Genomic DNA, 12,130 nt, shown 5'->3' with positions numbered 1-12,130 from the left:
TTCCAGCTTAAGCATTTCGAATATGTTACTGAGTACTTCCAAATTATTCTCATTTCCTTAAATCGAGGGAACCCCCTCGTTTTCCCTACCATAAGGATCCATAAAGTATAGCACCTCATGAGTGGGGACAGCAGCCTCAGAGAAGAGCTATTTCTAAGTAAGTCCGGAAATGCCACGTAACTTGTCAGTTTCATCAGGCCATATAACTACTTTCTTTAAAAAACTTCTAGGTTCAAGACATGTAAACGCCATCGGACTATTTGGCTGCACAGACATCAACTACAGAGGCTTCATTCTGTCACCTTCCTGGTTACAAAGACTTCAGGCTAAATAATCGCACTGTTGATCTGGATTTATCTCTGATGTGCATTGGCACTTGGACGGCAGCTCATCCCTGATCTAGGCGGTTTACAGTCACACAGCTCATTTTTCCTAAATACAGGATTTATAGCTGCTTTTAAACTTTAACGCGTTACATGTTATACAAACATACATACTGTAAATTTCGTTGTCACTGTACAGAATAATACTTTGCGAGAGGCTTATGCCTTAGGGTCATTCACAGCATAAAGGTATATGATAGGAACACCTGAGAGAACCTAGACAAGAACTTAGATAGATAACTTAGGAACCACAGGTGTTTAAAAGGAGTGAGGTAGGAGTGAGGGGATAATTGTGATTTCTTTTAAAGTATGCAGATATATTTGGTACAGATAGGATTTCATAAACGACTTCTATTTCTCCAAATCAAATCATATTTTAAATGATCTAATATTTAATAAATTAAGCAACTCTGCACCAAATCTTACATCAAGATTATGATTTACTTTTGATTACGATTTACTTTTTACAAGAGTAAGAAGATAGTCGCATTTAGAATGTGTTCAAAATGTGTCATGGGGGCGCCTGGGTGGCACAGTGGTTAAGCGTCTGCCTTCGGCTCAGGGCATGATCCCGGTGTTATGGGATCGAGCCACGTCAGGCTCTTCCGCTATGAGCCTGCTTCTTCCTCTCCCACTCCCCCTGCTTGTGTTCCCTCTCTCGCTGGCTGTCTCTATCTCTGTCGAATAAATAAATAAAATCTTTAAAAAAAAAAAATGTGTCATGGTACACATTTCCTTAACGTGGCCAATCGAATTCAAAACAGTGAGCATTACTACAACCTTTTATGAGCTAGTCAGAGCTTAACATACTATGGCCTGTGAGCAAAATCTAGCCTACTGCTCGTTTTTTGTAAATAAAGTTTTATTGGAACACAGCCAGCCATGCTCAGGCACCTACTACCCTATAGGAACAGAGCAGAACAGTTGCAGAGGCGAATACGGGCAGCAAAGCCCACAGAAGGCATGCCAATCCCTGGGCTGTTCTGAGAGTCTCATCAGGAAGGAACTCAGAGAAGCCAAGTCACTATTGTCCATAAAACAATACGGTGCTTTGTGAAATGGAAACTAAACGAATTAATAAAAGTCTATATTAAAATGCTCCAGGTATTTAAACCCACCACAAAGTGATGACCAAAATCAAATTAAATATTTCCCCCCAATAAATATCTTACGAATGATAAAATTTTCTCCATAATACATCATAGGACGGTAGGATGTAATTATGAAACTTATTTTAGAATGTCCCTGGCAAAGTCACTTGACTCTTAATCGGATGTTTACCATTACTCATAAATTTCCAGAGAGATGAAACTACTATTGGTAGGTCATATCTGATCAGAGCAGTCAAGCAGGACTTATGGTGCATGTCAAAAACTCAAAACACAAAGGAACTCTGTATGTTACCAGTGAATGGAATTCCTATCAAATGCAATGAACTACATTCTTAAACAGAGTGGTTTTTTTTTTCCCAACTAAATCTGCTTTTCTCCAAACTGTGTAACTTTGTAATTACTTTGTGTTTGTCCCTATGGTCTCTGCAAAAACAAATTTTGATTACTTTTTTTTTTTTACCTTGAGATCACGGTACACAATCTTTCCGGAATGTAGATAGTCCAAAGCAGAGACAATTTCTGCACCATAGAAACGTGTGCGGTCCTCGGAGAACACCCGCTCTCTCGACAAATGGAAAAACAGCTGCAGGGTAAACAGCAGGGACAGGATTGTAATAATTACTGATTTAGTGGGGGAAATTACCACAAACATAAAACACCTCTCATCACCATATTGTGATGATAGATAGTGTACCCCCGGTGGACACTCAGCTCCTACACAGCAGCTGGCTTATCTTCTCCAGGTTTCCAAGGGGAGACTGCGAGCTGTTAAATCAGCGTTTTAATCAATACACCAATCTTGTTTAAGGCATTCTGCTTGCTACCCATTTAACCTTCAGTTACCAGAGGAAAAAAGGATGCATCATCAGATTGCGTTTCCCCCTCACTATACTGTGGCTTCACTCTTTCAAGGATTAGGCACTGAGACATGATTAAAATAAATGTTCACGACAGAGATGCAATATTTCTACTTAATTATTGGACTTAGATTTGATTTCAAAGTAAGGACTGCTGATTTGCTAAAACTGATGGATGTGAGCTCGTTATATTCTACAACTGTCCTTGCTTCTTCAGATCTCCAGAAATGTTTTCAAAGTTTGAATCAATGTCTTCTACAATGACAAACCATAAGGCTCCAAGTTTTCACTTATGAATGGCCAGAGGGACCGAGAAGCCCGTTATTTCCCGTATAGTCCTACTTCAGTAACAACTACAACGCCAACCTCCCAACACAGAATCACTTAAAACCACACGCTCATTCACTTCTGTTCATCACCTACAAGGACAGAGCACTCCGCAGTCAACAAGCACTTCCTGGGAGCTCACTGAAGCCACACACTCCGCTCTCCATTTAGGCCAGCACCTTAGTCACGACACTGCCCGTCTCATCTCCCAGTTCAACAATGCGTATGGGGAAGGAGCGGGTTCCAGGCACAATGAATTGACTTCTGATGTACTACTACACTGCATTAAGAAATCCGCCAAGAACAATGCAAGATTGTTGACAGTGCTGAGTATACCGCTAGCAATCACAGTAGGTACCCACTACACATCTGTGATTGAAGAAACGAACCGATCAATCAGTGTATCCTTGACTACAAGATCACAAATTCACTACACCTTCACATGGAGCATGGACTCTTAGCGCTCTGACAAACGTATGAGAACCACGGTTAACCAAGATTGGTTCCTTGCATACCAAATCATAATTTAAGCAACACAAAAAAACAGATTTCTTCTGACATATCCTACCCTTTTTCCACCTCCACTGAAGAGTCTATCATTATTTTAAGATCTATTTTCTGCATAACCCATTGTCACAATGAAGAGCAAGAGGGAATACGACTTAACTGCTGAAATAGACTGGCTTAACGTTAGTTATAGTAAAACTAGAATGCTTGGCAGACAGTCTCTAAACTCTAACGCTCTCCACTATCTTGTCATATTTTATCAAATCTAAGATGTTCTTGATTGGAACTCCAACATCATTTTAAGTTAATAGTAGGAAACAAAAAAAAGTTGTCAATTAAAGCTATAATAAACCATCAAATATAAAAGGCATTCTGATTGCACAAACCTTAAATATGTCTTACAAATGATCCAATCTAGTATGCCAAAAATCAAATCAATGCATACAATTACTCAGGGATATTTCTCAAAATTTACTCATTTTATACAGGCAGATATTCTTAATGCATTACCATTCAAATGTGGATGAGAAGTAGAAAGAAGCACAGATAACCAGTAAAGTGATTCTGAAAAATTTCTGGGTCAAAATAATTTCTGCCATGCTTTCTTCAAAATATCGCTAACTTGGATGAAGGAACGCCTGTGATCTCTACATAGATTTATGGCAATCTCCTAATGGGATGAAATACTGTTTAGATCCCTAGATAAAAAATAAGCCTACTACTTACTCATTTACTGTAGAAAAGATATAGATCCTCCTTAAATCAATATAATACGTGCAGGCTTCTAGATCTTTATTTAGACCATATTCTTCAATGTCTCCCAGCCAATTTCTATAAAAATATCAGCTAAAAAAATGATACTTAAGGAGAACAACTCTATTTCTCAATCTGCTGTCCTCTGATGTCTACCCTTGTTACCTTATAGAACTTAGTCTTGCTAAGATAACTAAGAATCTCTTAACTGCCAAATCCAATGATCTATTTATAGTCTGCATATCTTCCTGGCCTGGACCTGAGGACATTGGTTATTGGCCTCCTCCTTGGCTTTGGTGATATAGCTCTCTCCTGATTTTCTACCTAACTCCGGATATTCCTTCTCAGTTTCTACCTTGGCTTTGAACCAACTTTCCATTTAGTGAGCATTAATTATTTTAAAGTCACTGTGTTGGGCACTAGGAAGAGAAAAAGATGGCATACAGATGTAGAGAAATCATATAAAAAAAGATTAAAACACAAGGGAAAAGAGGGAAAGGACACAGACAATTAAAATGAGAGGAATACAAATGAATACAGTTCATAAAAACATGCCACCTTATAATAATCAATGAAGGCAAGATAAACATAAATGAGACAACTTAGCATATCCAGAAATAGCATCGCCAGTGAAAGTGCTGGAAGATGAGTATCTTCATACACTGGTAGCTGGGATGTAAGCAGACAGCAACTCTTCCCAGGGCAACTGGCAATGGAAACTAATAATTTTTAAAGTACAATAGTTCCTCTTCTAGAAATTTCCTTAAAAAAAAAAAAAAGGAAATGCAGAAGTTCTACAAAAGGACATTCTCTGTAGCAGTATATATAATGATAAAAATGCAAAAACAGTCTTTGTACCATGTTGAAAAATAAAATTAGATTTCATCTAATACCATACCAAAATAAATTTCTGATGTAACTCATAGTTAAATATATTAAACTAATTAAACAACTAGAAAATAAGAATTAACTGGGCAAAAACACATAAAATGAAAACTGGGTAAAGTATGTAACAGAACTCTCTTTAGATGTTGGACAACAGGCAGTGCAGGACCAAGATCTTTGTGAAGAGAGAAACAAATGAGGGAGTCCTAAACCCTCAGCCTTCTGTCTGAGGGCACTTTGTAGAACATGACTGGCAGGAAAGGACTGACCCCAAGCATAACTCAGAGGTCTCGCTGCTGGAGAGTGAGAAACAGATTTTGAGGAGGACGAGGTAGATGGCATTTGCCAGCAAGGAAGAAGCTGTACAAAATCAGCAGAGTACAAGCAGCGTGTGTGTGTGAGGTTAAACTCTACAAGAAGCAGCAGGGAAGGAATGGAGGTGTGCGTGCCACGTAATTCCCGGAGCTCACTCACAGCTGAGAGACATTCAATTTCTAACCAGTCAGAACAGTGTCATGACAGAATAGCCAGGCTTTCAGTAGACATTTCAAAACAGTGAAAGTTAAACCCACAAAAGCTAACAAATACGGAGAAGACAACAAAATCCAGGCATTCATGTAAAATTCCAATGACCTGGTATCTGATCAACAATTACCAGACATAAGGAGATGCAGGATATACGACCCCTAACCAAGAGAAAAAATCAGTCTTTAGGAAAACCTTAAAAACAGAGGAGATGGTGGAATTAACAGACTGACTTTAAAACAGTACATGAACAGAAAGAAGAGATAAAGGAATATAGAAGTAGAAATAAATGGGACTTCTAGAGATAAGACATACAATATCTGAAATTAAAAATCCACTAGATGGGATTCATAACAAACGAGACACTGCAAGAGAAAAAAAACAATAAACATAAAATCAGAGTAAAAGGAACTATATAAAATGCAGCTAAAAAACAAATAGCCTCAGTGACCTGTTGACAGTATCAAGGAGGCTAACATATGTGTAATGGTGGCAGTTCCTAAAAGGGGGAGGGAGACATTTACAAAATGATGCCTGAAATTTTCCCAGCTTGGATAAAAATGATAAATGCATAGATGTGCGTGTTGTAACGAACCTCAACATGGTGAAAACTCACAAACACGCAGAAACAATCCCAACCTAAGAAGTCAGGACACATTCAAATGCAGAAAAAACAGTGATGGGAAATCTTTTAAAAATTCTGAGGCGGGAGAAATATTATACAGAGGAACAAATCGAATAATCCTAGACTTCTGAGAGGCTATAGGAGCAAAAAGGCAATGGAACAATATATCCAAACAGCTAAATGAAAAACAAAAAGGTATCTTAAAATCCTGCATCCAACGGGAAAATCCATCAAATAGGAAGCACATGTATGTGAGAAAAATAGTGAGGCCAGAGAAAGAGACACTGGAAAAAGTCAGGTGAAAGGATCACAGGCTCGCACAGAGCCCAAAATACTTTGCATCCTTGCCCGGCAGGACAGAAAGGCTTCCCAAGAAACGTGGCGCCCAAGACAGCCTGTGAGGTTATTGCCTCCATAGCACATTAGTGTCAGAGCAAAGGTTAGCGTGGCCAGTCTCAGCTTAAAAGCAAGCCTGGAAAAGATCACTGTTTACGAGTAAGAACAACTTGATCCAATAAAAAATTATCTGGCACTAAAAGAATCAGGGAAATATAACCCATTACTAGCAGAAAAATGAATGAATAGAAACAGACTCAGAAAGTGATACAGACGACAGAATAGAAGAGTAACGTGATAAAACAGCTATTAAGGTAGTGCATAAAAGTTCAAAATGTAGAGAGAGAAGCATAATAAAGAAATAAATGGGAGATATAAAAAAAAAGTCCCAAATTAAACTCCAAGAGATAAAGCCTGAGATGTCCTAGATGAAAAATGAAAAACTGGACTGAATTATCACTATGCTAGACACTGGAGGAAAAAAATGTTAACAGACTTCAAGACACAGGAAACAAATCTAAAATTAAAGATAGGAAAACAATAATGAAAATGATGAACCGAGCATTAATAAACCGTGGGACAGTATCCCGTAGGCTAACAGATGCGATAGGACATGAGAAATGAAGGAACAGAAAAAATACTTCAATAATATCCAAAAAGTTTTCAAATTTGATGAAAACTAGAAGCCTACAGATTCACAAAGGCTTAAAAAACCCAACTGAAAGAAATGTGAAGAAAATCCTACAAGGCTCATCATAATTAAATAGCTGAGAGCAAGTGCTAAAAGGAAAGCGTAACAGGACGGGGGAGGGTGGAAGAGGACCCAGTAAGCGCAAGGAACAAAGAATGAGAGCAGACGTCTTGTCAGAAACTGTGCGAACCGGGACACGGAGGAGCAGCATCTTTATAGTAATTACATACAGAACTGGCAAGCTACAATTTTATACACAGCTAAAATAGCTTTCCAAAAATAACGGCAAAATAAAGCCTTTTGGGGACATGCAAAAGGTTAGGGAAATCATCAGAAACACTGCACTGTAAATGTTCAAGGTAATGCTTCAGGCTGATGCACAATGGTAGCAGATGAAAAACTGGGTCTACACAAGGTAAAGAAGAGACTGCAAATCATAACTTTGTGGGTAAATATATGTTGGCTTTTCTTATGTTTTTAATCTCTGTAAAAGACAGTGCTGGTTTAAAACAAAAATAACAATGCATTGTGGCATTCACAGTACGCGTAAAGGTAAAATGTATTTAACAATAGCACAAAAGCTTGAAGGGAGAAAATGAAGGTGTCCTGGTAGAAAGGTCTTATGTAAAATGGTATATAGCCTAACTTGAATATAAATGGGGTAAGTTAGGGGTGCCTGGGTGGCTCTTCAGTTGAGTGTCTGACTTGTTTTTGGCTCAGGTCATGATCTCAGGGTCATGAGATCGAGCCCTACATGGAGGTCCACAATCAGCGGAGAGTCTGCTTGAGATTCTCTCTCTCCCTCTCCCCCTTCCCAAGATAGAGCCTGCTCTCACTCTCTCTCTAAATAAATCTTTTTTAAAAATGGGGTAAGTTGGGACGCCTGGGTAGTTCAGCTGGTTAAGCGTCTGCCTTCGGCTCAGCTCATGATCCCAGGATCCTGGGATCCTGGGACTGAGTCCCACACATCGGGCTCCTTGCTCCACAGGGAGCCTACTTCTCCCTCTGCCTCTGCCTACTGCTCCCCCCGCTTGTGCTCACTGTCTCTCTCGCTGACAAATAAATAAATAAAGTCTTTTTTTTTAAAATGGGGTAAGTTAAACACGAATTTGTATTTAAAAACCAACCCCTCAAAATTCCCCCCCAATCTGCAAATAAAATGTTAGTGAATTCTATCAAACTCCTGAAGGAGAGGTAATAACAATTTCATGCAAATACTTGCAGAGAACAGGAGGAAATACCTCTCAACCGTGAGGCCAACATTACCTTAATACAAAACCAGACAAAGACATTACATGAAACAGTATCAATATCCCTCAAAATCATAGATGCAAAAAGACTTAACAAAATTTTACCAGATCATATCTGACAAAAGATAATATATTATGATCACTGATGGTTAATCCCAAGGATGAAAGATTGGTTTAACATTTGAAACCAATGTAATCTGCCATATTAACAGACTAAACAAGGGAAGACCATACGATCATCTCAAATGATGCAGACGTGGCTTTTAAACCAACTCAACGGCCACTGACACTAAAATCCCCTAACAAACTAGGAACAACCTGATGAAAGACATTTAAAAATGTACAGCTAACATCACAGTAATAATGACGGACTGAATTCTTCTTTTTCCCCCTGGGACTGGGAACAAGAATGTTCACTCCTTTCATTTGGCATATGCAGGAATTCCTAGCCAAGACAAATATGGCACAGACAGACAGACAGACAAATATATAAATGTCACATAGACTGGAATAGAAGTTAACTGCCTTTACTCACAAACAGCAAGCCTGTCCACACAGAAATTCCAAAGAAATTTACAAAACAATTATGAAACTAGTGAGATTCAGAAGGCCATGGGATACGGGGTACAACGGCAGTACACAAAAAAATCAACTGTATTACATGCTAGCAACAAACAACTGATAATGAAAAACACAACAGAACTATATAAGGAAAAACTGAACAAAGTTATGCAAGACCTATAAACTGAAAATTACAAAACATTTCAATAGAAATTAGAGAAAACATAAGTAAACAGATATACTGAGTGCATGGATCAGAACACTAATAATATTGGTAAGTCTGTTCTCCTCAAACTAACCTATAGACTCAAAGCAATCCCATCACAGTCCTAGCAGGCTTTTCTGTAAAGATTAAGAAGAAATTAAGAAGCTGATACTAAACTGATATGGAAATGCATAGGATCCAGAAGGGCAGCAACAATTCTGAGAAACAACAGTGTATTTCCTGATTGTAAGATGTACTTTAAAGCTATTTATAATAATCAAGTCAGTATGGTATTGGTATAAGGAGAGACACATCCATTGATGGAACGTAACAGGGAGTCCAGAAACAAATATATGGCATCAATTTTTGCAAAGGTGTCAAGGTCATTCAGAGTACAGAGCCTTTAATAAAAGATGCTGGAGTAACTGGATATTCATATGGGGAAAAAATGAACCTCAATTATTACCTTACTGTATACATAAAAATCAAATTAAAATGGGTCATAGACCTAAATGTCATAGGTACAGTTCTGGAAGAAAATATTTGTGACTTAGGGTAGACATGACTTCTTAGATAAGTAGACCAAAAAAATAAAAGCCAGAAAAGAAAGAATTGATAAACTGGGCCCTTAAAATTAAAAGCTACTGTTGTCAAAAAATATCAGGGAAATGATGAAAAGACAAGGTACAGTATGGGAGAAATTATTTGTGAAATATTTGGCAAACTACTTGTAACTCTTATAATACAGTAAGAAAACAACCCGATTAATAAATAGGCAAAATACTGGGACAGGTCACAAAAAATGTATCTGAACAGCCAAGGAGTATGTGAAAAGATATGTAACATCATTAATCATCAGACAAATGGAACTTATAACCACAATATTACACTTCTATATACTGACTACAATAACAGAGTTAAAAAGACTGACCCCACCAAGTGTTGGTAAGAATGTGGAATAACCGGAAGTCTTACACCATCAATACTGGAAACATCAAATGACACCACTACTTTAGAAAACAGTTTAGGAATTTTTTTAAAAACATTAACATATGCTTACTATAAACTCGGCAATGATACTGCTCAGTATTTACCCAAGAGAAAAGAGAACTGGTACATGAATGTGCATATCCCCTGTATTACTGGCGATACTGGAATTAATCCAAATGTACACCAAGAGCAGGGACATTCACACGCCTTCCTATGGCCGTGCAAAGCAGCACGAGCCAGCAAGAAAAGAAACAAACTGGGGGAAATGCAACAAAAAGGACATAAACTCAAAAATATTGGGCTGAGGAAAAGATACGCAGAACATATATTATATGATTCCATTTCAAAGAAATTTCAGAAACGGTAAATCAAATCTTTAGTGTCAGAAGGCAGGTCAGGGGTTGCCTCGGGCCAGGTGTGGGTGCAGGATGCAGTGATAGGTGCCACGGCAGAACTTCGTGAGGCTATGGAAATGGTCCACATCTTTATCATAATGGGGACTCCGTGCATATATACGTTTGTCAAAATTCATGTAACTGTATATTTAAAGTGAGCACATTTCATTGTATGTAGATTATACCTAAGCAAAGTTGATTAAGTAATGGAAACAATTTAAATGCTCAAAAATTTGGTCAGGATTTACTAAATTAGAGTGTATCGACATAGTCACTAGACAACGAGAATATATTTTGTAACACTGAATAAAATGGGAAATATGTGTACAGTATAAAAACACAAAAATATATTAACATGGTAACAGCAATTATTGCCGGATGGTGAGATTTAGAGTGGTTTTTATCCTCTCTTTTATACCTTGAAAATCACTTGTAATTATCTGTTTAATACTAATTCCCCAAAACACTGAGCTTTCCTTAAGAACAGAGACCATCTGTCTTGTTCATGTCATATACCAAGTACACAGCACAGTGACTAGCTTGGAGCACGCAGTCAATACATTTTTCAACTGAACTGAACTAACTTTTTGGCTTTTCGATGTTCTGCAATGAATGGGCAGTTGTTACATTTATAATAGGAGGAAACCTTACAAAGCTTTCAAATACATGTACTGTTAACCGTTGTGACAAATTTAATGCTCTATTAATTTTGTTTTCTTGGCAGCGGCACGAGGAAAAGAGAAAGACTATGCAAGTACCCCAGAGCTTTGCTTCCTCAGCACCAAACCTAGTGTGCAGTGTTACGTGCTTAATAAATAGGTAAAGAATAAAGGGAAATTAAAAAATACTTTCCAAGTAATTATTTATAGGGAATATAAGGCTTACAGTTTTAAAGATACAGTATTTTTTGGAAGCATAATAAGATCATATAAAATAACTGAATATCCTTTTGTTCAAAATAATAAGTTATTTGCTACTCAAGCAAAAAGCTTATGTTTAGAAATTTAAGTCCATTTCAGCGAAAGACTACATGGTTTTTTGGGTGTTGGACTTAGTCATGCTGTAGGAAGACACTAATGTAAAGAGATTATCTTAACCTACTAAGTAAATAAGTCTGTATTTCATCACAAAACTCAAAATGTTTATTTTGAAAATAAACTGCCATATTTTGAAAAAGCTATGTTCTTTATTATAACTGAACATTAATTGACATACAACGTCCTACTAGTTTCAGGAATATATCATAGTGATAATGACTTCATATTTTTGTATATAATGAAATGATCCTCACAATAATTCTAGTTATGATGTCACCATACACCATACATGCCCTATGTTGTACCTCAGATCCCCATGACTTATTTCATAAATAAAAGTTTGTATCTCTTAGTCCCCTTCATCTATTACCCTCCTCCCTCTGGTAACCAACGGTTTATTTCCTGTATTTATAAATCTATTTCTGTTTTGTTTGTTCATTTGCTTTGTTTTTTAGATTCCACATCGAAGTGGAATCTTATGGTATTTGTCTTTCTCTGTCTGACTCATTTCACTTAGCATAATGCCCTCCAGATCCAGCCATGTTATACTGACGGCAAGATTTCGTTCTTTTTTATGGCTGAGTAATTGTCCATTGTAGATGCTAGTGTTTGTGTCTGTGTGTGTTTGTGTGTGTACACAAAGTTACAAAAAAAACCCATATATATATATATATATATATATATATATATA

The 12,130-nt window shown here is 37.4% G+C and overlaps 1 protein-coding gene across 7 annotated transcripts in view; it reads right to left on the bottom strand.

Annotated features, from left to right (window-relative positions):
• AKT3 (AKT serine/threonine kinase 3) overlaps positions 1 to 12,130 on the bottom strand; it is a 298,656-nt gene that overhangs the window by 70,551 nt on the left and 215,975 nt on the right. For all 7 annotated transcript variants that reach the window (XM_034666651.1, XM_034666653.1, XM_019798522.2 and 4 more), the window contains one exon: positions 1,956 to 2,078. In XM_034666651.1, coding sequence (XP_034522542.1) covers positions 1,956 to 2,078 — 123 coding nt within the window. The remainder of the gene's footprint in view (positions 1 to 1,955; positions 2,079 to 12,130) is intronic.

Source organism: Ailuropoda melanoleuca, chromosome 8, assembly GCF_002007445.2.
Source record: "Ailuropoda melanoleuca isolate Jingjing chromosome 8, ASM200744v2, whole genome shotgun sequence".
In the NCBI taxonomy this organism is placed as follows: domain Eukaryota; kingdom Metazoa; phylum Chordata; class Mammalia; order Carnivora; family Ursidae; genus Ailuropoda; species Ailuropoda melanoleuca.
The sequence above is the reverse complement of the archived record's forward strand: the minus strand, read 5'-3'. Positions and strand labels throughout refer to the sequence as shown.